The 27,814-nt window shown below is 36.7% G+C and overlaps 1 protein-coding gene across 4 annotated transcripts in view; it reads right to left on the bottom strand.

Moving 5' to 3' along the window:
- DSC1 (desmocollin 1) overlaps nt 1–27,814 on the bottom strand; it is a 352,925-nt gene that overhangs the window by 21,518 nt on the left and 303,593 nt on the right. For 2 of the 4 annotated variants that reach the window (XM_058692437.1, XM_058692439.1), the window contains exons 1-5: nt 8,529–8,955; nt 5,752–5,836; nt 4,258–4,460; nt 2,932–3,051; nt 1,796–1,951 (exon numbers count right to left, since the gene is read on the bottom strand). In XM_058692437.1, coding sequence (XP_058548420.1) covers nt 1,796–1,951; nt 2,932–3,051; nt 4,258–4,460; nt 5,752–5,836; nt 8,529–8,591 — 627 coding nt within the window. In that variant the 5' untranslated portion in view covers nt 8,592–8,955. Of the gene's footprint in view, nt 1–1,795; nt 1,952–2,931; nt 3,052–4,257; nt 4,461–5,751; nt 5,837–8,528; nt 8,956–27,814 lie in introns of those variants that run through there. The other 2 variants (XM_058692436.1, XM_058692438.1) reach the window with 1 other exon arrangement.

Here is a 27,814-nt window from a genome sequence, read left to right as displayed (position 1 = left end):
AATTCCAAAATTCAAAGGCAGAATGTTATCAGCAGAATAAGAAATGAAATGTATGTTGTAGCATACAGAGTATGCACCTTTTTTTTCTCCTCAAGAGAGACTACTAATGTTAGATCTTTTCTTCTTGTGAAGAAGCTATAAAAGGGGCAGAGAATTTACATGTTTACACCCATGCACACACATACACACATCTGTATCTATATATTTATCAGTTATTTATTTGTTTTCTAGATAGATCAAAATGTTTGCAATAATGCTTAACACACCTTTCCTGTAAGAGTCCATGCAAGCTATTTTTTTAAGATTTTCTTTTTAACTAATCTCTACACCCAATGCGGGGCTCAAACTCACAACCCCTAGGTCAAGAATGGCACGCTCCACTGAATGAGGAGCCAGGCACCCATATGTAAGCTAGTTTTTAAAGTAATGATTTTATATTATTATGAATAAATATGTTTATTCAGAGAATTGGGGTGGAGCATAAAATTATAAAGAAAATATGTCATTCTGATCCAATCATTTAATTTAATTATGAAATCCCTAAAGTGGGCCATTAGTATTGTTCTAAAAATTTCACCACCTTATACGGTGCTTTGACATCCTTAGGATAGGGTGTCCACCCCCCCCCCCCCCCAATCATTAACTTTTTTCACGGCTGCCTTTATGCGGTTACCATTTCCTACTTACGTTACAGATATCTAAGATGTTACTGTCTGGACTGCCCAAGTATGAGATAATTTTCCCTTTTATGTACTCCTTTATCAAAGAGTTCTTTCATTATACTCATAATTCACATATCCTAATGCTTAAACAATTTAATTCATCATCTCCCTGAAACTCACTCTGAATTTCTCCTGTATGTCACATTAGACATCCGAACATAAGGAAATATGTGAAGTTTGAAAGAGAAAAAAAATATATTTAATTCTCAGAAGAGCTAAAATTTTCCTTTGGGTCAAATTAGATAGACTAGGAGGAATTGGTAAACTTATTCTGGATTACCAAAGAAGGAAAATAAATATCAAAGGTTTTCATGGCTGGAGGATAGTCAGAGAGAAGAGAAGAAGCACAATATTATTCAAGAAGTTAAAGCAGTGAATGTCAATCTTAGGATACGTTTAGAATTACAGTGGGTGACTTCAAATTTTTAATTGCCTGCGCCCCATCCCAGAACAATTAAATCAGAATTTCTGGGAAATGACCTGAGCATCAGTAGTTTTTAGAAAGTTCTCATGTGATTTATAATGTACAGTCGAGTTGAGACTAGTTGAACGATGTTATTATAGGGAAATTCAAGCTCAACAAAATTTACTATTGTCCCAAGATTCTATAGATCAAAGCCTTTCATTTAAAGTTCTGTCATTACATTAAAAATTTTTAAGTTTATTTATTTATTTAGAGAAAGAGAGACAGACAGAGAGAGAGAGAGAGAGAGAGAAAGCGTGAGCAAGCAGGGGCGGGGCAGAGAGAGGGAGAGAGAGAGAATCTCAAACAGGCTCCACGCTCAAACTCACCGTGAGATCATGACCTGAGCAGAAATCAAAAGTCTAACACTTAACATCCTGAGCCACCCAGGTACCCCATCATTACATTTTCTCCCCTTTCTTCTCTTATGATATTCATTATCTTTCTTTATCAATGGTACTAATAGAAATTTGAAGTTTATATTATATATTGATAATATTTAAATATTAAGTCAAATAATTGATTCTTCTAATATGCAAATAAGCAGCACTGAAAATATTAATATGGTTATTTGAAAGGTAATTCTGAATAAACAATCCAATAATCTTACCGGAAACTGTTCATATTGCTCACGGTCTATGCTTCGTGTACAAAAGATATCTCCTGTGTCCTTATCTATGTAGAACAAATTGAAGGGCTCTTTGTCCACGCCTGGTCCACTTATGGAATAAAAGATGGTGTAGTTCTGTGCAGCATCAGATTGGACCTATAACAATAAGTGACAATTTAGGAAAAGAACAAATACGCGATGATAAACATCTTCGACCTAATATGGGGTGATGTTTCCATTTTTAGCACTTTCTCTCTTTCCTATTCGCCTACTCTTTCTTTCCCTTACTTATTTTCTCATCACCTCCCATATTTTTCTAAATTCTTATTCATCTTCTGCAATGTGCAAAGCCACAAACGCAATCATCTATTGGATTCCAAATTCTTTTGAGTGATCTGCATATTTATGGGAAATCTTGGAGCTATACCTTTACAATTCCTATTCACTTAATTATTATTACTATATAAAGTATAGTAACAATTTCAGTGGGTTGAGTTATTTGGAATGGAAACCTTTCTGATTAAAAAAAAACAGAAATAATGCAACTTTCTTCCCACAATTAATTCATAATTTCAAACCTGACCTATTTTTACACTCCAGCTATCTGACAGTGATGCCACCTTTTTGGTAAACAAAAATACTGGTCTTTTCTGTGCGGATAACTTTATTTATTTATTTATTTATTTATTTATTTATTTAAAGACTTTATTTTTAAGTAATCTCTACACACAACGTGGGGCTTGAACTCACAACCCCAAGATCAAGAGTCACATAGCCTACCCACTGAGCCAGCTAGGCACCCTGGATAAGTATTAATGAAAGGGACAGTTGAATTATGCAAAATCTTCTAGGCATGTCCTCTGTCCAAGAATGCTAAATTCTGGTAGACTATTCAGGAGAACCTGGATATAGACCCAAGAGCATCAACAACTCAGTACCTGAAACTTGTCTCTAAATGTTAAATATGATTTCTGGAGGAAAGTGACAAAACACACTGATTCTTTTCTAGTTCTGGTGAATAGATGATCCTTATTAGTACAAACAGCTTAAAGTCTTGATTCAATTCAAATGGAAAGTTTTAAAAATAAACAAGCAAAACACCTCCACTCTACAAAGTCAAATGAGATAAAATGTACCTGCTGAACATGTTGCGGAAATGGACCTAAGGAGTTCTCCATCAGTGAACAGGGAATAGGGGCCCATCGCCTCTTGCTGCGCTTGAGAACTGGGTCTTTTGTGTGTCTCTTCTTGGGAACCTGCGTGCGATGAGACATGAAGAAATACAATACTGCCTGTCATCAGGAACTGTGATTTTCACATGTACATTACATGAGGAAAATAAGTAAGAGTTGTACATAACAAGATCACAGGTAATACCCTCACCATTTCTGTTTTGTATTACTAAGATTCATACACACACGTAGGAACCAGTTTCACCTGATTTAATGAGTTAATCAACCAGAACTTTGTAAGGCATTGATGAAAGATGCCATCTTGAGGAGTATATACCCCCTAAAAATAGGTAATCTGTTAACAAAAGCTAAAAATTAGTTTTATTCCATTAGGAGGGGTACAACCGACATTTTTTAAAATACTAACTATGGTGCAAAGCATTTGTATAACTATACAGAGACAGAGGTCAGCATTTGTTCAAGTATATTTTATTTTATGTAATGTGAAAACTCTCTAATAAGAAATAATGTTTTACAAGCCTTTTCCTAAATTTGTAATATATGTAATGCATATTAATATGTAAGCATATTCTAAATTTGGTGAAGAATTCTTATAATCCAAAGGAATTTAACTAGAGGGGGTCTCCCATAAATCAAATCACTTATTAATAAATTATTTCATAAAACCGATTCATTGGGCAGAATTTGGTTAAAGTGAGACCTACGTGAATTTCAGTAACCTCTCCCTTCCCACTCCTTGATCACTACTACTCACTTCAGGAAAATGAGCCTAGAGCCAGAACATTCAAACCAATCTTGTGGACTGGCTATACTCCATTCTCTGAGGAAACAGACCCGGTGGAATTGTCTATTAAATTGGCAGTAAGCTTTAGAGAATCTCTTTAAAGAGACTGAAACCCATAGTCACTTGGGAGAAAGCCACTCAGGGTAGAGTGCCACACCTCCAACCTGAATCCATTTCCACTGAGTTTTAGACCCACCCCTGCCTGTTCTTCAGGTTGGTTGTGCTTTTAGCCACACCTCAAACCACTATCTGAAACCTATGATATTCTGAGTTTGCTCCCTGGCCCCAGAGCTGTTCGTTCTTACACCATTTTGCAAATAGCTCTCCCACGCCTTAAAACTGTCTAGTCTTTACATAAGTTAATTAGAAGTAGAATAAACAAACAAGCGAGCATTCAGGAACAATGATTTTAACGTGGAAGGAAATCTATGAAATGAAGAGTTCTCATAAAGCAGAGTATTACACTTAAGTCTTGACCTATATACCTTCTTTCCTCTCACATCCAGTACAATTTCTATCTCTTTCTGTTCCTGTCTCTGGTCATCTGAAAGAGAAATGTAAAAGCTTTTCCTTGCAGAAGACAAAATGAGGTCACGTGTTGTGTAGATGGAGCCATCTTCTAGAATTCTGAAGTCGGGATCACTTGATAGGATTAGGCTGGCTGACTGGAAGCATTCTTTTGGATTCACTGCAGGGAAGAAATTCACAGTAATTTGTAAAATAAAACAGGAATAGAACAAGTTTTACAGGACTGGCAACTGTGAGTGCTTGAGAAGCAGCAAGAGGGAGGTTACCCTTGGAATTTATTGAGTACCTACTATTATAAAATTTAGGGGCCATGGAAATTAAATAATTAAATAAATGGAGTCATGGTTTCTAGTATTTTCATCATAAATTAATTTGTGAATAGATATAAAATATTTTCTTAGTGTCCCTGGATTTACTGTTTCCACTTGAACTCTTATTTATGGGTTTGTACATATATATATATGTGTGTGTATATGTATACATATACACATATATATATAAATTTGTGTGTATATATATAACAGATATATATATACACACAAATTTATTATTTTATATGTAGTATAACTGTATGATATCAGTAAATTTGGAGATGGTTTGCAGTAATATTTGGTAGTTAAAACTATCTTGCAAAAAGTAAGAAAACTAGTCTATACTTAAGTAATACTTAGTATATATTGTGGTTGTTATCAAAATATTTCCTTTACAGATTCATATTTAACATATTTAGCATATTTGCTATATGTCTATAAAATATAGATTGTTTATCTTTCTAAGTGTTTTTAGAAGGTATAAGGCAGTGGATTAATTTAAAACTTCAAAGCACTGGGCAAACGATGTCTGTCTTGGAAAGGATACCACTTCTGTATTGAAGATGTAAACTTAAGGCCAATGAAAAACCTTGATGGAAGGAATGTGAGCCTTGGACTCGGACCAACCAACCTACGCTTTAGGGACGGCTCTGAGAGTAAGATTTGTTGCAGTTTTGACTTTCACAAGCTATTCTGTGTCATAGATCACAGATCACAAATTCTTGGTGAATATTTGTTCATTATAACCAACCTTAAGCACAAATATGATGTGGGGGCATTTAAATTTTGACACATTTGTTTTATATCTAATCAATTAAAGAACAACTGGCTTTGGAATTTTGGCAGCGGATTAGCTGATACGGATTAAGATATGCTTCTGGATTTGGTGCCTTTATTCATTTGAACTAAACCAATTTAGAGCTTTGATGTTTGCTAACTCTCTGGCAAGAAAAGTATACAACTAACTTGGTACTTTAATTGTTTCTAACCACTACCAAAACAGAGTAGTCCATCTTTCATTTTATGTCGAATTTTAATGCCAAGTAGCTACTACATGGCTTTATCCCGAAGTTTACTAGAGCACCCTGAAGCTCGATATAGCAGTGAAAACTATAATACTGTTTTAATACTGTTTCTCACCTTTGCCTACAAGTGTTTCAGCCTGAAGATGAGAAGGAACTTGAAGAGAAATTTTCCGACAAGCATCGCAAGATAATATTAAAACCTCAAAAAAGAAAAAAGAAAAAAAATCAGGAATTATATTTGATCACAAACTTTCACGTTACAGTTTCGTCTTATTGATAAAAATCGTGTCAATTTCAGAAACAAATTTATCTTCTAGTCCTTCAGCATTTTTCATATTCATTTTAAAAGGGAAGAGCAAAGGAAATGGCTTTAGGGGCACCATAGTCATTCAGTATCAATGAAAAATTAGAGTGAACAGTAGTTCTTAGAACCCAAATCATATTGTGTCATTTGTAAGAAATGGCTTACAAACCATTGATTTTATATAAAGGTTATCATCTGTAAGGCCAATTATAAATGTTACTGTGATTTCTTAGCGTGAAGAAAGCACTTAACTTGAGAATTTAATGATCCAATATTTATACACAAATTATTTCCACAACCCCACACAATTTGAGATTATAGTTGATTAAGGCTAGAAACCATTGGAGGATTTTTTTTAACCTTGTAAAGAACACCACCCACAAATATTCACTCATCTCAGGTGGCTCCTGGGACTGGCTTGGCATAAACATCAAAGTTTAAATGATCTCAAACCAAAAAACTAGTCTAAAAAGAAATATAATTCAAAATATACAGAGTAGCCTTCAACAGGGTAAAGATCTGTAATTAAATTCAAGACACAACTATTGTTTTAAACAGCTAGATAGTCAAAGGAAAAAAACCGGAGCACTTGGGGGAAAAAAGTTATTAGTTTAAAAGTATCGTCAGGTTCAAAATATAGTTTGCTTCTTTCTCTTCTCATTCTGTATTTATTTGCCTTCTCTCCTGTTTACCAGGAGACTGCTTTTTGATTGTTTAAATACAAGATAGAGCAGGGCTAGATTTCCCAGAAACAGGTCAATTTTATTATGATTTTTTTTCTGAAGACATATTTCTAGTTATGGGACCTATTATTTGGGAGAGAAAGAGGGCATTATCATCCATACTTGGATATACTGCATCAGCCTATTTAAATAGTTTGTAGTTTTACAAAAACACTGTTAGGCAAATAATACCAAACACTGGAATTTAAAAAGTTACATTTGTATTCAGTTTAATTAATTAATTAATTATATTAATTTTTTTTTTTTTTAGCTTCCCTGTAATGTTTTTACAACTTCACACATTTTCCTTCCTGGAATGTAGCAGCAGGCTGATCATATAGTCATCTAATGATCTTTCTGTTTCCAGGCCTCTCTTCCAAGAGCTTGCAAGTTACTTAAGGGGAAAAAACACACCTGCCTTGTTCTCTGTTACAAACTCAGTGTCTAGCACATGGTAGGTATTTAAACATAAGACATTCTTATTTATTTGACTTTTTAATATACTCATCCCTAATGCCAAGGAATAAACTACATTTATATCTCAAGAACTTTCAGAACATAAAGAATTCTATTAGTAACGATCTCAATATATGATGTAGAAAGACTATTTTGTAATTGACAATATATATATATATATGTGCACACATCTGTATCTGTATAGGTATGTATTTATATGTATACACGTCTAGCCTATATATACACACACATTATTCTCATAGGATATAGCCACATCCCTACTCCCACAACTGTCTTCTTTCCTACCTGCCCTACGATCCCCACTTGTTTGCTTCTGCCTCTGTAGGCAAAGCCAATGGAGGTCACCAGAAGTACTACTCCAGTCTTCAACTTAAATTAACAGCTTAATGATTTACAGGGAGCTGGGGTCAGACACCTTTTAATTATTATGGAGGTTAGGGATGGATGGGCAAGGGATGATCCAAAGGATACTGGACACAGAAGAGACCAGAAGCAAAAGAAAACTGGACGAGTCCCTCAAAAATCTTTCACCACATTTTACCTACTGCTAACTCAAGGTGGTCTCTGACATTGTTGTTATTGTCTCCCCCAGGCAGTTACAGAATGAGAATCTGACCATCAACCCTGCATCATATATTTATATGGAGAAAATGTTTATCCCCATACAGTAAAATCTTTAAATTCTGAAACTAAAATGGAGAGAGAGAGAAAGAAAGAAAATGCACAGCTCAGAAATTCCAGATGGAGATATGGGACAAGTCTCCTCTCCCTCATCCCCGCCAAATAGCACCTGAGTACACACTTATGAAGCTATGAAAACCCAAGTGGAAGCCAAGGTCATGGATTGTTTTCAATGGCTGTCACATTTTTCTTTATTGTTTTTCTCAAGTTAAACCCTTTGCTTGAACTGGGAGTTCTGCACTTCTCTTAGCTTCGGGTGGGTAAAATGAAAGTCCTGGATAATACACATCCCCACCCAGACTTCCTTCTCCTCCTCTTGCAGCTCAGTGGAACTAAGCGTGACAAACAACTACAGCGCATTTAATGACTGGTAGTGAGAGAAAACCTCAGAACCTTCTGGGACAAATGCCCAAGGAATGAATTCATTCCAGTGCTCCTTAGGAAAACACCACAGCAAGATTGAACTGGGATTCCCTTGAAAAACTTCAACATGCTGGCAGTGGGCATGCGAAGAATAAACAAAACACCTGCTATCCCGGGTCACATGTATCTCAGCTCTTGCTTGGGTTTTTCTCAGATCTGTTTTTGTTTTCTCAGTCTATCTTCTGGGCCTTCCACTGCCACCCCTGCTCCCTTTCAAGCCCAAACTAGAGGGAGGAAGCGCGTAGTAACATGCATGAATTCCTTGATCCTTTGGTTGTTACTCACCAGGAGACAGAAAAGGAGCTGCTTATGGAAGATGCTCCCTGGGGCAGCAGAGGCCACAGCCATCAGAAGTGGTCCCAATGGTCAGGGATGGTGGCTGGATAATAGGGCAGCTTGGGATGCACAGGGTGGCTTAAGCAGATTCCCAATGGCTGGCAATTGTGCGGGGTGTTTCTGCTGCCACCTTGATGCAGCCAAGCTTGGTTTGGAAGAGAGTCAGGAGGCCAGTGATAAGAGACAGGAGATGGAGCCGCGGGAGAATTGCTTTCCTCCTATTCCCAGGTCAGTCTTCCTCCTTCCAATTCAATTACTTCTGAATGTAAAGAGGTTTTCCTACAAATGGGGAGGGTGGGGTACAAAACACCCCAAAGCCCGGTCACTAGCTCCTCCTCACAGCTTTCAAAATTTCTCCTGCCACTTGACACATAGGCAGAAGCAAGAGGGAACACCCTCCATCTTCAAACCTCCTCCTTTTCCCCCCAGGTTGATGCTCCCCGGTTATTACCCACTCCCACGTCCTCCCCTCCTTCTTCTTGGCCTTATTAACCTGTCTTGCCCCTAGGTACAAACACAAATGGTGCACAAACTCCATACATGGAAGTGATGCCTCCTCAGCTGCCGTTTTGGCGAATCAGGAAACATATGCATGTGTAATCACAGCCATCAGAACTTATCTCCCTATCTCAGCGTTTAGGTGTTGTCTGCCTCAGACAGCACCACAGTTCTGCAGGAGACCTGGCGCTCCGGTCACAGCAGCAACTTCTCTGTGTTTACCCCCCGTCATCGTCTGACCACTGTGGTTTGGTCTTCGAGGTGTCACCAAGAATTTAGCAGAGTGTACACAGACCTCATAAAAGTTAGAGAATAAGGAAATAGCTGGCAGATAATTTTTTTATTGCATTCTTTTTTGGTTACTCATCGCAAGGCAATCTATTTTCTTCCTTGACTATCACTATTTGAGAGCAACTACGATCTGGGACCAACTCTCTTTAAAATCACTCCATTCATCCGAATTACTTACACATTACATGCAAGGTATTCTAGCCCAAAAGTACTATATTCCACTGAGGTTAGTTTTTGTTTGTTTGTTTGTTTTTCTTTTTTCTTTTTAACTTTATTCGTTTTGAGAGAGAGAGGCAGAGAGAAAATCCCAAGCAGGCTCTGCGTCTTCAGTGCAGAACCCAACATGGGGCTCAAACTCGCGAACCGTCAGATTGTGACCTGAGCCGAAATCAAGAGTCAGATTGCTTAACCCACGGAACCACCAAGGCACCCCCATCGAGTATAGTCTTTTGAAAACGAATAACCCTTGCAAGGAGAACCACAGCATCATTTCTCCTATCACAACTCAGTGAGTTCAGTATTGACTGCACCCATCAGCAGTGACGGAAGTTAGGAAAGGAAGGTAAATATTTTCAAATGGTAATTGTTTAATATAGGGTATAGAGAAGGAATTAAAATTCATACTTCCTGAGCCACTGCTAAAAATCAGGATGTGGCAGGCATTTCAGTGAATCCTCTCAAACAGCCCAGTGAGGGCTCCTTTCAGTTGATAAAACCATGAAAAAGTATGTGATCATCCTTTGCCCACTGACCCAATGAAGAAGAAGTCAACATTGGAACCCAAGCCTGACTGCCTCCAAAAGGCCGCTTTTTCACTCTCTCCTGCTATTTCGATGTTAAGTATATATACATATGTTGAAAAGGAACAGAAAGTGATGATCAGGCAAGTAAGAGTTCGGCCTTGTTCAACAATAAGTCAGGTTGGAACTAGTAAAATGTATTCAGAAGCAGTTGTAATCTATGCTTCTTAATGGCAGCCCATTATTCTGGAATACTGTGGGCACCTGACCTCTTCTTTTTATTTATTTTTTTTTAATGTTTGTTTATTTTTGAGAGAGAAAGACACAGAGCGTGAACAGGGGAGGGGCGGAGAGAGATGGAGGTACAGAATCTAAAGCAGGCTCCAGGCTCAGCTGTGAGCACAGAGCCTGACATGGGGCACGAACGCAGGAACCATGAGATCATGACCTGAGCTGAAGTCAGATGCTTAACCGACTGAGCCACCAGGTGCTCTCCTGGCCTCTTTTTTTGACAGCCATCCTATAGTCACGGGAAATGCTTGTTTGCATCTATGTAATGCATTTATGTTATAAATTCTTATAAGTGAAATTACTCCCCTTGCTCCTGCTACTGACATTTCTACCTCATGTTCAACTGAAAAGTAAAGGCACAACCCAATACCCGTGATGATGAGAAAGAAAGTATGAAAGATTTTCTTTTCATTATTTCACAGTGGGAGCAATTCCTTCTTGCATATAAACGTGGGAATAATAATATAACCCCTTCTTTGAAATTGGAGGCTGGGAATATTTGGGAAAGAAAAGACCATGGAAGAAGAACTGAGAGATATCTTGTAGTATATATTGCCAAAGGTATAGCTACTGATACATATATTTTGTGTCTGCATTGGAATTTGGCTCTGGGAAAATAAAATCACTTTAATTGGATATGTTAATATTTGATACTTTGGGAGAAAAGAATAGAAATATAGAAATAGGAATAAAAAAGTATATGTGTAGATCCAAAGGTAATTCTTTCTGTGTATGTTTGGGCATGATTATCTAAGTGTATATTTAAATGCATGTATACTTAAACATATTTATAATATATATTTTTTAGAAAGAGCTCTATTTTATTTTCATTTTTATGTGTGTGTTTGTTGTATTTTGTTTTAATCTATGCCTAAATTACCAGCATAACTGAATGACTGATAGCATAGAACAGTGGTTAAAAGCTCAGATTTTGCAGATTAGGAGTTTAGACTCTGCAGCTAGAATGCCTGGGTTCAACCCCTGTCTTTACTACTTACTAGCAATATACCATTAGGCGAGTTACTTAACTCTTCTGCACCTCAGACTCTTCATCTATAAAATGGGGATAATAATAGCTGCTAATCTATAGATTATTATGAGGATAAATGTGATTATACACAGAAAGCACTTTGAACAGTGTTTGGCTCATAGCAAGCACTAATATTTTACACCATATAATTGCCTATGTATGCAATAAAAAGTTAAAGAGACTGCACTTCAAGTAAAACAAACACAAACTTATTGCAAATACAAGGTCTCTTATGTAAAAGCTATCTAAAGATATACAAACAGATGTATTCATGGAACAAATATTTAAGGGTCCAATATGGGGGTCTCACCTCTGCTAAAAGATAAGCACCATATACAGAAAAAAAAAGAAAAAGGAAGACAGGCATCTTATTAAAATTTTTAAAAGGCACAACTTTGTGGAGGAAAGCACAAATGTTTTCTTTCTAGTTCAAAATATAGGGTAAAAGGAGGCACCACAGCAAATATTAAATGTCTTAGAAACTTAGAAATTAAGAACAGACAATGAGGGACGCCTAGGTGGCTCACTAGGTTAAGGGTTGGACTCTTGTTGGTTTCCGGTTCGTGAGTTCTAGCCCCGCATTGGGCTCTTTTCTGACAGTGCAAAGCCTGCTTGGGACTATCTCTCCTTCCCTCTGCCCCTTCCCTGCTCGTGCTCTCTCTCTCAAAATAAATAAATAAACTTAAAAAAAAAAAGAATAGACAATGATTACATTCTAAATGCAGAGTCCTATAGAAGAAAAAAATTAAATATGTAAGCATTGCATAATCTGTTTTCTACCACAGATTTATGATCCTACAGAGAAAAGTTTAAATCTAAGGACTCACATGGCCCTTATAAGTCTTCAATTTTTAACTTATGGAAGGCATGTTGAGAAAATATGTCTTCTATTAAATTTTCAAGATTGTGTCTCATGGAAATACAGTGACAAATTTCATAAGAAGTGTTTATGCACAGCCAGCTTCTGGAAAGTGTTGTTTATGAATAAATTCAAAGCTTCAGAATAACCACTTATTGATAGAATTATTATCTCTGTCAGAGGACCCAATTTTCTTTTAAAAGACACTGATGAGCCCATAACAAGGCACTTTGTGTTAAATATACATGACCAAAGATGACAGAAAAACAGGGGTAAATGAGGGTATGTGATCTTAAAATGGGAGGGTAGAAGTGTATGAACAAAGGAAAAAGAAGTCGTGGCTATAGAGAACACATTGGGTTCATGAGTTCAATGTACTGCAGTAGAAAGCCCCTTAAATTCCTTTGGATTCAGAAACTTTTATCTGGGTAAAAGGTTCTTGAAAATTAGAAGTAATTCATAAGTACTGATAACTATTGGCAATGATTTCTTCAGGCTGCTGGCATAGAATATGGATCAATTTTCATTAAAAATGACTACTTCTCATTATTCTCAAAACTGTTGGCAAACCTATGATAAGAAATGTCAGCATCAAGTCTCTGTTTAATTTAGAACTCTATTCAGCACTCACACGTAACCCAAACTGGCTTAAGAGAAACAAAACAAAACAAAATAGTTGTGGACAAGGGATTTGTTAGGTCATGTAATTGGAAAGTCCAGGGATAGCTTGGATTCGGGCAGAGCTCAAACCAAATGATCAAAGGATCTCACCAAGCTATCGGTGTCCATCTCTTAGCTCTTTCTTTGTGTTGGTTTTATTGTCATTCAATTTCCTTAAAGTGGAGCCAAAGATGGCCACCAGAAGCTCTAAGATTATTTTCTATCAGTTTAGTAATTCATAGTTAAAAAAGCGTGTCTTGCTTCCAATAGTTTGAGCAAAACACAGTTCCACTGGTTAAATCCATGAGTTGAACGTCAAGGGTCAAGCCAGACCACATAGGCAAAAAGTGGTGGAAAGGCCCTTGCCCAAAACAAGTGGGCTATTGACAGAACAAGAAATATTGTAGATAAGCAGGCAAATCAGAACATTTCCACCAAACTGACCTTTTCTTTATTGTCATTTCAATAATACCTATTATGCATCAAATCATTTATTAACAGCTTCTGTACTCTCAGCACTACCCATGATGCTTATGATAGAAAGCTGAAGAAAACATGACCTCTGCCCTCATGGAGCTTAAAATCTATTACACATTTTGAAAATTAAAGTACTTCATATGATGTAGTTAGGGTTAAAATCTTGGTGAAATGAACATAATGAATATTTTAGACTTTTATTCACTTCCTGAAATCTCCTCCAATTTTTATTTTTTTTTTTTTGTTGGTCTTCAAAGTCAAATGTTTGAAAATGTGTTGTGGGTTTTTGGGTTTTTTTGTATAATACACGGAATCTTACTGTCAATTATTTACCTTAAATATTAAAAATAATGTTATTAAATGTTGATTTTTATGGATAAGAATATGTATAATCACTACCTAAACTTTGTTAAGATAGAGAATTAGGGAGGAGACCTTCACCTATGATCTAAATGTAATCTTCCTTTGCATATCTTCCAATCCAGTTTCTGTGTATAGAATTTTAAACATTGTTACATTGTGCTTTAACTTTGTAGAATACATTTTCCCTTTAATAATTTTATAAAACAAACATTTGTCCCATATTGTGACAAGTCCTATATAGATATGTCAATGACTGTATTAAATCCCTTCAAATAATCACATTACAATTGCTTTAACCACTCTCTAAGATTGAGAATTTAAGGTGCTCCAAATTTTTTTTCTTATTACAAAAACCATCCTGAAAGCTAAAGCCTTTTCTGGATTTAGGATCATTTCTTGAGATAGAGTCCTACACATAGACATTCTAGGTCAAAAAATAACGAGATTTAATGGCTCTTGGTATATAAAGCCAACCTACATCCCCAAAGCAGAGCACTGATGCACATTCTCACTCACGTGAACACAAACAATAAACATCCTAGCCAGGATTGAATATTGACATTTTGTTAAAAATCCTATTTTGATAAATATGACGTTATCATTTTAATCTGAATCATTTGTCTGATCATGATGTCGAGCTCTTTTCAGAACTGCTAAGCCATTGCATTTTTTTCATGATATATATGCTCTTTTAATATATTAGCACATATTTGGAACTATAAGGATACTGGTGCATTTGAAGTAAACCAAACAAGTTAATAATTAAAACTCTTTTCAATGGAGCTGCTTCTTTGAGATAAGAAGATTGTTATATTTTTAGTTTTTAGCCTTTTTTAGATTTGTAACTGAATCTGATGACAGTACAAAATAGTTTTGCCTTGTTAATCCTTTGAAATGCTAATATTCCCTGAGAAACTATTGGTATTTTCTGAAACAACATCCATAAAAGTCACCTAGAGTTTTATAAATTGATTTGTTGGCTAGATTGCAATGTAAATGTTGTCAATTCTATAGAAAATGTGACACATAGTCAAAGGAATAATTTTTTTTAAACTTTTTTAATGTTTATTTATTTTTTAAGAGAGAGAGAGAGAGAGACAGAGTGCAAGTGGGGGAAGGGCAGAGAGAGAGGGAGATACAGAATTCGAAGCAGGCTCCAGGCTCTACACTGTCAGCACAGAGCCCGATATGGGGCTCGAACCCACAAACCGTGAGATCATGATCTGAACCAGAGTCGGATGCTTAGTGGACTGAGCCACCCACGCTCCCCAAGGAACCATTTCTAATGTATGTGTTATTGAACTGAAAATAAAAGCCATTCACCAAGGTTCCTGCACCTTGTTTTGGATATAACAAAAATAAGTATCTCTTGATCAGATCCTGTATAGTATTTCATGAAGCACCTCTAAGAATTTGTCGTTATCTAAGGTTAATTGACCGGACTGTCATCTCAGTGGTCCTCTGTTGCTTCATGGGTCTAAGGTGAAGATGAGGAATTAGACTGCTGGTCTTTACAAGGGTGGTTATGAACCGCTGCTATTTCTTACACACTGGAGGATAATTCGAAAGATGGGAATGGAAAGCAGAAACTGCTCTGCGTGATCAAACAAAACAATGTTCCCCTGCGTGGATAGAGAAACATTTTGTAAACCATGCTGTCTTTTAGTAAAAGTTGCCCTATATGAATTGGAACTAAAATGTTTCTGACACTTTCTGCCCATACTTCAAAGATGTGCATGGGCGCACTGCGTGCCTCCTAAAACAGGTCAGAGGTCTCAGGCGCAGTGAAAACCTCAGAGTTACTTCAGCTTACCTTAGACTGTTAGGCTAACTGTTGCTTTTTTACTACTATTCTGAAAAAGAAAGCACGAGTATGGTATGCTTTGCTTAAGCCCTGGCAGTGTTTGTTATTTTACACCAAATGATTTGACTTCTAGAGCGTGTGTTGCTATACCACTCTATCCCGTGGACTATTCTGGTCAAGGGAGGAGGATGGATATTGATCTTACTGGAGAGGAAGGTATATAGATTCACACCATGAACACCTGAAGACACAATAAGGGGCCGGCCCAGGAAGTGGAATCAGGGAATAATTTCTGGTGACTTTCTATTTTCTGGGCTTGAGAGGAATATTTAGGTTTTGCATTGTTCTAATTTCTCTGATGTTGTAAAATGTTATATATTCTTATATATGTATAATTTAAATACCTAAATATAAGTTTATATAGTATATCATACATTATATATTATAGAGAGAGAGTGAGAAAGAGAAAGAGAACCTAAGTCTAGGAAGACAATCATAGGGTGAACCAAGTCACAGAGGAGAAGCAGGCTGCAACTTACATTGGCTCATGGAAAGCCTGGAAAATGCCCTATTTACCTATCGTACTGAAAACAGATACTAGAAAATGAACACGCCTTGATGGAATAGTTGAGTCATGCTACTTAAAAAATGGAATGTAGAACATTCTACAATTCTAGTCTTTCTTAAATGAAATAATTGTATACATCTCGTGTATCAGAACAATGTATCAGGGTTTTTAAATTCTGTGACACAAAATTAAAGACAGGAGTAATGGTAAAAAAAAAAATTTAATAGATAATACCCAAGTTTATAAGTTTAAAAATAACATGCTTGACAAAAACATTACAAAATAATAAGAGTTGAAAAGACCAGGGGTAAGAAAAAGAGACAAGACATGAAAAAGACAAAAAGAGGGTAGGATGATCGATGCAACTAGTTGTACTCAGTGCCCATTATGTACCATGCACTAGATCAGGATTTGCCCAAAGAAAAGTGAAAAGTGACAGGGCTACAATAAGCTCACTGTCTAGTGGGGCACAAAGGGGTCATAACTAACCAACTCAGAGCAGAAGGGGCAGGGAGATCTTTCCAGAAACATGACATTTGAAATGAGTCTTGAAAGAGGTATAGGAATGTATCAGTAAAAATGGAATGAGAAAAAGGTATTCCATGTCAACAGGGCAATAAACAATGGCACAAAAAGAGAGAGAACTCAAAGATTTTCAACGTGATCAAAGCACTCTGCATGGCTAAAACAAAAGGAAGCACAATAAAAACATGTTTATTTCACAGGTGATAAAGAAAAAACACTGTAAGTCAACGTGGAATAATTCCTCTGAGCTGCACACCTTATAAGTGTCCAGACCAACCTGAGAAAGTTTGATTGAATGTAACCTTGCTTTTACCAAAAAGAACAGGAAGCCTTGTTAAATTCATTTTCTAGGTCCCTGATACTAAAGACCATGAAAAACAGAGCTCTTAAGGTTATTAGTTGTTTAGGTTTTACTTTTTTTTCCTTCACATTTTATAATTTAGAGTATTTTCTTAAAAGTATTAAAATATTGTATTAGAGTTGATGAAACCCTTTCATATACATTATCTCACTTAGTCCTCCATTTCCAGATGAGAAAACTAAGAGAAAAAGGATGTGCCCAAGGTTGCACCATTGACCTTGGATATAATCAAATCAAGATCTTTTACCCATTAAGTCCATAGATCTGGCTTACTGATTTGAGTAGTAAATTAGTGAAAAACAGAAAATTCAAGGCTGTAAGACAAGAAGTTTTTTTTCACAATCATAATTTCTAGAATTGGATGTTAGGTGCTCTATGATCTCAGCATACAATTCAGATGTCTAAATTCTGCAAACCTCAGGGCGCCTGGGTGGCTCAGTGGGTTGAGCGTCCGACTTCAGCTCAGGTCATGATCTCACAGTTCGTGAGTTCAAGCCCCGCGTCAGGCTCTGTACTGACAGCTCGGAGCCTGGAGCCTGCTTCGGATTCGGATTCTGTGTCTCCCTCTCTCTCTGCCCCTCCCCCACTCATGCTCACTCTCTCTCTCTCTCTCTCTCTCTCTGCCAAAAAAGTAAATAAACAAAAAGAATTTTTTAAATAAATAAATAAATAAATAAATAAATTCTGCAAACCTCTTAGTGAATTTCAGTTAAAAGAAATGGCAAAATTGGGAAAATCTTTAATATTATTAGTTGTGTCATAAAACAGACAAAAGATAAAATGTAAAGAAATCCTTTCTTAGACATCTACATTTCTATTTTCATTAATAAAGTATATAAGAACTTCTAACTTTCAAATGCAGTGTAGGATGTATAAAATAGTTACAGATGGAGAAAGAGAAGGTAGTAGACCATGAATATTTTTTAGACTAAACTACATTAAAAATATACTTCTACACTTTACATTTATGGTAATTGTGGTTTCCCTAGTGCAAATGGATTAAGAGTGAGCAACACTGAACAAAAGAGACTACACCCTTTTAAAGCACACTCCCTCTTAAGAATTAGCCTCAGTTAGCCACCGGGCTCAAATTATTATTGCATTGTAAGTGCTTCTGCAGTCAATTGGTAACAGACGATTCCTATGCCGTGAGATAATTCAGGAAAAGTTAGTCTAGAAAATGCAGAGTTTAGGAACTTCCCAGTTTCATTCACAGAATGTGGATTCAGATTCAATATTTTATCAGGTCCTCAGTTGGTATGAGTCTAGAAGTCCACTATTCATTAAGTATCTGGGAAGATCAATTATGCTCTAAAAATGCTTACAGTGTTGCTAGGCAGACAAAATGTATATGTATCAAAGCAAAAACAGAACAGCAACTATACAATCACATGCTAAGTATGGGTACAGAATTAAAGTTTCCAGAATTCAGAGGAAGGGCATTCAGTGAAGAATAGGATAATCAGAAAACCAAACGATCAGCACATATTAATGAGCCAATTCATTAGCCTAATAGGGTGACCTGTGAGGGACACAAGCATAGCACAAGACACAGGTCTTTAGCTCAGACAAACTAAAAGTACATTAAAACAAGGAGAGGTGAATTAATCGTGTCTTGCTAACTATAAAGGAAACAGGTTCAGAGAGAGAGGAGTATGTCCTGTAAATGGAAACATGAAAGGTAGATAGGAATTGGATAAGTAGAATGAGGATGGGAACACCTGAAATAAGAGAGATGCAGGAGAACTGACCAAAATGGATCAGAAGGAAAAGCTATTCCAGGTAGAACCAACTTCATCGACTGGTATCTCCTTCTACGTGTCTGTGCTTTTCTAGGTTTTCAGCATACAGAACAGCCTCTACTCACAGCATAACAAGAGACAGAGATGAGAAAAATATTACAACAGAGCATGATGAAATAACAGCTATGAACAAATGCCATGAGTACAGAGAAGAAAGTCATTTGGCATGGCGGACAAGAAAGGCAAGGTTATTAGATTTGGTGTGTTGCAAGGGAGGAGGTGCTATTTTAGTGGCTCTTGAAAGAGAATAGGGGTTAACCAGAAAGGGGGGTCCCAAGGAAGGACAATCTCCAGAGAGCTGTATGGTCAAAACTAAAAAAAGCATGGAAGAGCGATGCTTATTCAGGAAATAATCAGAAACTCCTAGACAGAGACTAAATTTTCAAGTTGTATCATGAAAAGAATGGTTCAAGAAAAGGGGAATTTTCATCCTACAGAAGAGGACAGTGATGATAGCATAGAATATTTGTTCTCAACTATCACATAGGAGAAGTTTTACACTGGTTCTCCTGTTCTTGTTTTTATGCTTTAGAAGTTTCAGGTTTGCAAAGACGGCACAAAGAGTTCTCATATACTTTGCACTTACTTTCCCCTTATTACTATTTTATTAATAATTATTAACATCATTAGTTATTAATATCATTAGTATGGTATATTTGATATTATTAATGAATCTGATCGATACATTGATACATTATTGTTAACTGAAGTCCATACTTTATTCAGATATCCTTAGTTTTTATCTAGTATGCTTTTTCTGTTCCAGTATCCCATCAAGGATAACACATTACATCAGGTAATTATGTCTTCTTGGGTTCCTCTTGACTGCAACAGTCTCTCAGGCTGTCCTTGTTTTTGATGACCTTGACCTTTTTTAAATTTTTTTTCAACGTTTTTTATTTATTTTTGGGACAGAGAGAGACAGAGCATGAACGGGGGAGGGGCAGAGAGAGAGGGAGACACAGAATCGGAAACAGGCTCCAGGCTCCGAGCCATCAGCCCAGAGCCTGACGCGGGGCTCGAACTCACGGACCGTGAGATCATGACCTGGCTGAAGTCGGACGCTTAACCGACTGCGCCACCCAGGCGCCCCTGATGACCTTGACCTTTTTAAGGAGAACTGGTATTGCATGTTCTATTTGGATTTGTCCGATGTTTTTCTCATAATTAGATTGGGGTAAAGTGCCATGTTCATTACAACCTATCGAGGGTACATACTATCAACATGACTTACCCCATAATTAATTTAAAACATGCTAAGAAGTAGAAAACATTCAAAAGGAGGTAATTAAAAAGCAAGAGTTAAATACATTATTTCCAAAGACTCAGGATCGGAGAGAATGAACTTGGCTGAGTTCACCTGGCCTATAAGGAGCCAGACCAAGACTCAGACCCAATTGTCCTTATTTTAAATTACATGTTTCTTCTTCTACTTCATCAGGTTATAATGGTTATTAAATTAGTAAATGTCAATAAAGCTCCTGCCTGGGGTGTGCTATGAAGCTGCGTGTCCTGATTCTCTACAGCCAATTGTGCATTATCTCTTCTAAAATCTGCACTCAGAGACATTGAGTTGGTAGCTTGAGATCAGCTATGGTGGCAGAATTTACACCATGGCAATCATCGCATGTTCTAAATCAGATGGGTTTTCTTGATAACTTGATTTTTTTCCAGAAATTCATTGTTAAGCAACCAACAAGGAAAGCATTGATTGTCTATTTTGTGTTTTTGTTTGTTTGTTTGTTTGTTTTTAGACCTGGACAATCTCATTCTATTTCCAATAGTAAATTAAGAAAAAAAAAAAAAAGACAAGGAAATAATACCATACATTTAATTTTCTCATAGAGGAATTAAAACAAAGGAAAAATTCTGAGCCTGCATAAAAAAATCTAACTGCAGAGGGTTGGAAGATCTAAGTAAAAAATATCCATAGGTAAAAAGGGAAGAATATAGTGAAGAAGGAAAAGAAAGAAAACCTTATTTGTTATTGCCTCGAAATGTATCATTTTGATATTATTGTTGATGATGATGCTGTTTTATTCATTTGTGTTGGTTTTGTTTGCTAAACGTGGAAATCCTACTCTGTCTAGAGCAACAACTTGGTATTTACTAAATACTAGCTGCAAAATAGTCTTTCTAGGTGACATATGGATTTCTAGAAGCCCATGCTGATTTGAGAAGTACAAATGTACATAGCAGATACTGTAAATTAAAATGCTGTATATAATATTTAAACTATGACAATACAGGAGTTCTTTCATCCCTACTCCACCCACTTGGACTTGGTAGTTGCATCTGATCTTGGTTGAAAGACACCTGTCTGACAAAAAGCAGCTTTGCAGTGTCTTACTGGGCAGAGCCTCTTGGAAAGGCTGGTCAGCAGAATAACTCCCTTCCCACCCCCAATTACTGGTATTATCTTTAAAATGAGGATGAGCTTAAGGTGTTCTGGTGGGGAAGATTTGAAAATTGAAGGAAAATGCGCTTGATTATATGCATTCTAGACCCAGTGCTGTCAGACTCTAAGAATGTCAGTTAAGGATCTCAATTTGTTTGGATAGAATATGATGATTCAGAACTGGTAAGGAGAGAAGGATCTGATTGTAGAGAAAGAAATGCTCCCCGAAAAAAAATATCACTTAAAAATGTGTTTTTGGTGTTTAGAGTGATTATATAAACACAAATATTTTACCACTATTTAGTTTGTTGTTTTTATACGTTGTGTGCATATGTGAATGCATATAAAATAAATATTGCAAATTGGTTCTTGAATGGCCTGAAAGGGATTGATGGATAGCTAAACTAAATATATGTACACAAACACATACACCCACAGAAAAAAAGTAGAAAAATTTTAAAGGAAATTTTTTTCAGTGAGAGGCTGCAGTAAGATGAGTTTGAGGAAATTTTGTCATAAAGCAAAAACCAGACCAGTCTAGTGTGTTCTGTATTTTTATTGGATGCCTCCAGTGTTTCTCAAACTTGGCTAGTTATCAGAAACACTTAGGGCGCTTCTTAAAGTGTAGGTTCCCGTGGTCCACCTCAGGCTTATGGAATCAGATTCTTGAGGGAGGGGCATAGGAATCTGTATTTTTAACAAGTGCCCCAGGTGATTTGGTTGAGTGGCCAGGATGAGAAACACTGGGTAGATCAGGGATTTTCAACTTTGGCTACACATTTCAATCAGTTTAGAGTTAAAAAACAAAATACTGATGTCTGGGCACCACCTCAGACCAAGTAAATCAGAACCTCTGGGATTGGAGGTTCAGGCACAGCTCAGGCACATCCATTAAAACAAAACCAACCCAACAAAAGCAACAAAGCTGGTGATTTTGATGTGATTTGAGAATGAGAATCACTGGCCTTACCTCAATAATAAGCTGACAGAATACTACTCTAAAACAGGAACCAATGAAATCATAATGAGAAAACACCTATTGTCTAATCTGTGGATACTATAGAAATTTAGAAGAGAAAGTAGCAAATTTGAGGCATTTCTAGATGTTTTGATGACTATAGAGGTGAATCTCTCCCTTCCTCCTGTCATTTAATGTATGCATTTTTGGACAAATGGAGAACTGGAAGGGAAGGAGGAAATAAAATGGAAGAAGCCCCAGCATATTCTGAGTATTTAAAATCTCTGTGGATGGGGCGCCTGGGTGGCGCAGTCGGTTAAGCGTCCGACTTCAGCCAGGTCACGATCTCGCGGTCCGTGAGTTCGAGCCCCGCGTCAGGCTCTGGGCTGATGGCTCGGAGCCTGGAGCCTGTTTCCGATTCTGTGTCTCCCTCTCTCTCTGCCCCTCCCCCGTTCATGCTCTGTCTCTCTCTGTCCCAAAAATAAATAAAAAATGTTGAAAAAAAAAAAAATTTAAAATCTCTGTGGATATCTCACCCATTCCCCTTAACAATTTAAACTTGAGCCTATCCTGTTTGTATAAGTATCTACTTGTTATTTAAGAAGTTTTCTCTTTTGGGGCGCCTGGGTGGCGCAGTCGGTTGGGCGTCCGACTTCAGCCAGGTCACGATCTCGCGGTCCGTGAGTTCGAGCCCCGCGTCAGGCTCTGGGCTGATGGCTCAGAGCCTGGAGCCTGTTTCAGATTCTGTGTCTCCCTCTCTCTCTGCCCCTCCCCCATTCATGCTCTGTCTCTCTCTGTCCCAAAAATAAATAAACGTTGAAAAAAAAAAAAAAAAAGTTTTCTCTTTTAATGAAAAGAGAATCTTGTACAGAAGACACACTTATCTTCCAATCCAATCTTGTACAGAAAACACACTCTTTTAATCTTAATAAATTCCAGTAAACTTGTAAATAAATAAAAGGATATAATCAAGTGCCCAAGGAAGTTGCTCTCATCTTGACAATCTGTAAATCCAGGAGCAAAGCCACAAACTGGGCAGTTAGGACATGGCTAAGATTAATATTATTGGAGAAAACCTTATTTTTTTTTTTAAAAATTATGTTTTATTTTCAGTTTAGATTCACTGTGAAAACCAGTGAGCTTATTCAATAAAATACAGATTTAGTATTGGGGCACCTGGGTGGCTCAGTCAGTGGAGTGTCAGACTCGATTTTGGCTCAGGTCATGATCTCATGGTCATGGGATTGAGCGTCCAGCTCCATGCTAAATGTGAAGCCTGCTAAAGATTCTCTCTTTCTCTCTGCCCTGCCTCTGCTCGTGCTCTCTCTCTCTCTTAAAAAAAAAAAAAAAATATATATATATATATATACACACATATATATACATATATATATAATTATTTAATTATCAAGTACAACTTACAAAGCTGGCATATTTACCTATAAATATATATGTTTGAACAGACAGAAATGTCATACTTCATACTTACTGAATTAGAAGAATTTATTTTGCTTTCACATACTTTGTGATATATTCTACATTAATAGTTTTTATTTTTAGGGAAGTTTTAGGTTCACAGCAATATTGAGAGGAAAATAAAGAGATTTTTCATATACCCTCTGCTCTCACACATTATAGCCTCCCTCACACATTATCAATATGTCCCATCAGAGTGTTACATTCGTTACAAATGAGGACACATTGACAGATCATTATCACCCAAAGTCCATAGTTTACATTAGAGTTTACTCCTAGTGGTATACATTTGCGGGCAAATGCATAATGACATACATCTATCATTATAGTATCATACAGAGTAAGTTCACTGCCCTGAAAGTCCTCTGTGCTCTGCCTATTCATCCCCTTTCCCTCATAACTCCTGACAACCACTGATCTCTTTATTGTCTCCATAGTTTTGCCTTTTGCAGAATGTCGTTATGATTACAATTATACTGTATGCAGCCTCTTAAAATTGGTTTCTTTCAGTTAGCAGTATACATTTAAGTTTCTTCCACTTCTTTTCATGGCTGGCTAGCTCATTTATTTTCAGTGCTAAGTAATATTCCATTGCTTGGATGGACCACAGTTTATTCACCTACTGAAGGACAGCTTGGTTGCTTCCAAGTTTTGGCAATTATTAATTATAATTACATATAAAACTAGTTATAAAAAAGCTGTGTGCAGGTTTGTTCATGGACATAAATTTCCAGTTTCCATGCTGGAGCATATATGGTAGGTGTATGTTTAGCTTTGTAAGAAACTGCCAATCTGTCTTCAACATCGCTGTTATTTTGCAAACGATGAATGAGAGTTCTTATTGCCCCATATTCCCACCAGCATTTGGTGATACCAGCGTTCTGGATTTTGGTCATTCTAATGGGTGTGTGATGATATCTCTTGATTATTTTAGTTAGCATCCCCCTGATGATATATGATGTGGAGCATATTGGCATATGCTTATCTGCCATCTGTAGTCTTCCTTGGTGAGGTCTCTTAAGTTATTTGGCCCATTTTTTAGTTGGCTTCTTTGTTTCCTCACTGTTGAATTTTAAGAGTTCTTTGCATATTTTGAATAACAGTCCTTTGTATATCTTTTGCAAATATTCTTTCCTGAGGGTGTAATGTTTGTGTGTATGCATTGTGTGTGTGTGTGTGTGTGTGTGTGTTTGTGTGCGCTTGTGAGAGACACTGCCAAGTTATAGGGGAGGCTATGCATTTCTGTACATTTATTTCATTTAATATAATATGGTAGGTAATTCCAAGTTTATGTTTGTATTAGTTTGCTAGGGCTACCATAACAAAACACCACAAAGTGGGTGACTTAAGCAACAGATTATTATCTCAGAGTTCACAAGATGTTAGCAGGGTTGGTTCCTTCTGAATGAAGGATCTGTTCCAGTTCTTTCTCCCTGACTTGTAGATTGCTACCTTTTCCTTACGTTTCCTTACAAATGTCCTTACATTGTCTTCCCTCCACATGTGCATCTGTGTCCAAATTTTGCCTTTTTATAAATACCAGTTATATTGGATTAGTGTTCACTCTAATGACCTCTTCTTAACTACTGACATCTGCTTCCAAATACGTCACATTCTGACGTACTGGAGGTTAGAACTTCAACATACAAATTTTGGAGGCACACAATGCTACCCATAACAACGTTGAAGTCATTTATTCAACGTTTTCAATCCAGCTGGGAAAAAAACAGTTATGCCCCATGTATTTTCATGCATTGCTAGTTACACATAACTCCTATTTATGTCCAGGTATCTGCTTAGACATCATTTTGTAGGCAAACCTTTCCTGGTTCTGCTACACCCACCCACACTGGTTTTAGGTACTCTTTTGATATGAAGCCTCTTCACTCTGGTAAGTCACCTCCAGGGGACTTGTAAGATTTCCTTCCTGAATGAGAATTTCTTCATGTTCAGGGACTGTGTATTCTCAGTGGCTGGAACTATGCCTCCCATGTAGAGGGAAGCAAATAAGTATTTATTGAATAAAAAATAACAAGGTTACACATTGACAAATTACTTTGTCCACACAGGACCACACACTTCAGTAGTCATTCTTGTCTGGAGTTGGCTACTTCCTGTCCCTCTGTCTGGAGTGCCTCCCCACCACCTAGCACGTGGTACCTCATTCTCATCTGCCATGAATCAGCTTAAATCATCTTCTCAGAGAGTTTCTCCTGGGTACCCAATTTAAAGTAGGTATCCTGGTCCCCTTATTTTCTCTGCCAACCCCTCCTTTGTTTCCTTCTTAGCAGTTATTACAACCCCTGTATTTTACTTCTTTTTTGTTTCTTGGCTCTTTGTCTATTTTCCCCATTAGAATGTGCCCTCTCTGAGGACAGGGCCTCATCAGTCTTCATCATTGTATCCCCAGAATCCAGCACAATGCCTTCCCAGCACACGGATTTTGTCTCTTCTGCTGCTGCTGTAGTCTCACTGGGGGAAAAAAATACAATGAATACATTATTTTTTCCTTTTAGGAAAAATGAACAGATTTTTGTATTCTGAGCTTAGAACTCCTTTCCCAAAATTGTTACAGAAGTTTTTTGTTTTCTTTTGTTTTCCAAGCAGAAAAGAGAGAGGGATAAAGATAAAGAGAAGAAAAAGGAAAAGAGGAAGAAGAAACATTGCCAAGCTCCTGGAATAATGTTCTCACCTAGATAATGGGCAAAGTCAAACAGAACTAAATTTAAATGCTGATTCTACCTCTTACATTTACATACTTTGAGTAAGTTAAAAACAACAACAACAACAACAACAACAAACAACTCCTCTGCAAATCAGTTACTTAATCTGTGAAATTTCATATTTAATTCAATTAAATACGAAAATGCTTTCTTCAGGGTAGGTACATCTTTTGTGAACTTGAAAATACTTGAAATTGAATTTCCATTGATTTCATACAAGGTAAACAGACTATTTCTTAGGGTGTAATATTCTTGGGTCATAGCTTTTATTTCTTTCCTTAAAGTTATTTTATTTTGTTAATTTTTATCTTTTTGCACATTCTTTCAAGATTTTTCTTTTGGTTCTGGAATGGAAAGATTTTGCAAATATATCTCTAGGTGTGGGTCTCTTTGAATTTATATTACCTGGAACAGATAGCTCCATCTACCTTTATCCACTGTAACTTTTGTAGCTGTGTTCTTTTTTCCTTTTTAAATTGAATATTTTATTTGTAACAGTGAAGTATGTAAATCTAAAATACATTGGTTAAAAAATATAGCAGTTTGTTGCCTTATTCCTCCCGAATCCCAATTCTTACTCTTACTCTTAAAACTACATTAAGTGTTTTAAGCTATTTGTTCCATTTTTCGTCATCACTTTGCTGAATACCATGTTTGCACAGAAACTGTTATTTTCCAAATTTAGATTATTGACTTTCTACATTAGAAAATATGTGTCTATCTCTCTTACATCCTTCCCATCCACAATTCTCTACCTCTCACCCAACTTCCTTCACAAACTTAGATTAAGTAAATGTCCATTTTCTACATTATTATGACTATCAATCAGATTAGACACGTCTAGCATTTGCCCAGTTCCATTTATAACTTGCAATAATTGTTCCTGAAATTTCCATCCTCTCGCCCCAAGCTGGCCTTGTGGAGCTCTAGGCATTCAGCACAGCTAATTTTCTGTATATATCATCATGGGAATTTCCTTTGCCAATTTTGTCTCTTTTGCGTGTTTTTTTTTTCAGTAACTTTTGATGCCCCAGTAGCAACGAGCACACCCAAGGCTCAGATCTTGGTTCCGAAATCTCCAATTAAAAAGATGAGAAATCCTTGAAAATGGATTGATTGAAGGTTTGAGGAAAATATAAGATGAGCCTAGCACATCTCATGATGTCAGAAAATAAGGAAATGCTTAAAAAGGAAAGGGATGATGGCATGCCAAAAGGGCACAAGAACCAGCACTAAAGAGCTCCCAGTGGCCAAAGTTAGAACGACTTGAGCAAGAAAATAATTACATACTTTTGAACTACAACCCAAAGAATAAAATAAATATTAGAAGTTCATACTGATGTAAATAACTAGGCAAATAAATAAATGGGGGTAAATAAACTATTCTTTACGTATGAACTCTAATTAATAG

This window comes from Neofelis nebulosa, chromosome 11 (genome assembly GCF_028018385.1).
Source record: "Neofelis nebulosa isolate mNeoNeb1 chromosome 11, mNeoNeb1.pri, whole genome shotgun sequence".
In the NCBI taxonomy this organism is placed as follows: domain Eukaryota; kingdom Metazoa; phylum Chordata; class Mammalia; order Carnivora; family Felidae; genus Neofelis; species Neofelis nebulosa.
Note: the sequence above shows the minus strand (reverse complement) of the source record. Positions and strands in the feature narration are given on the sequence as shown.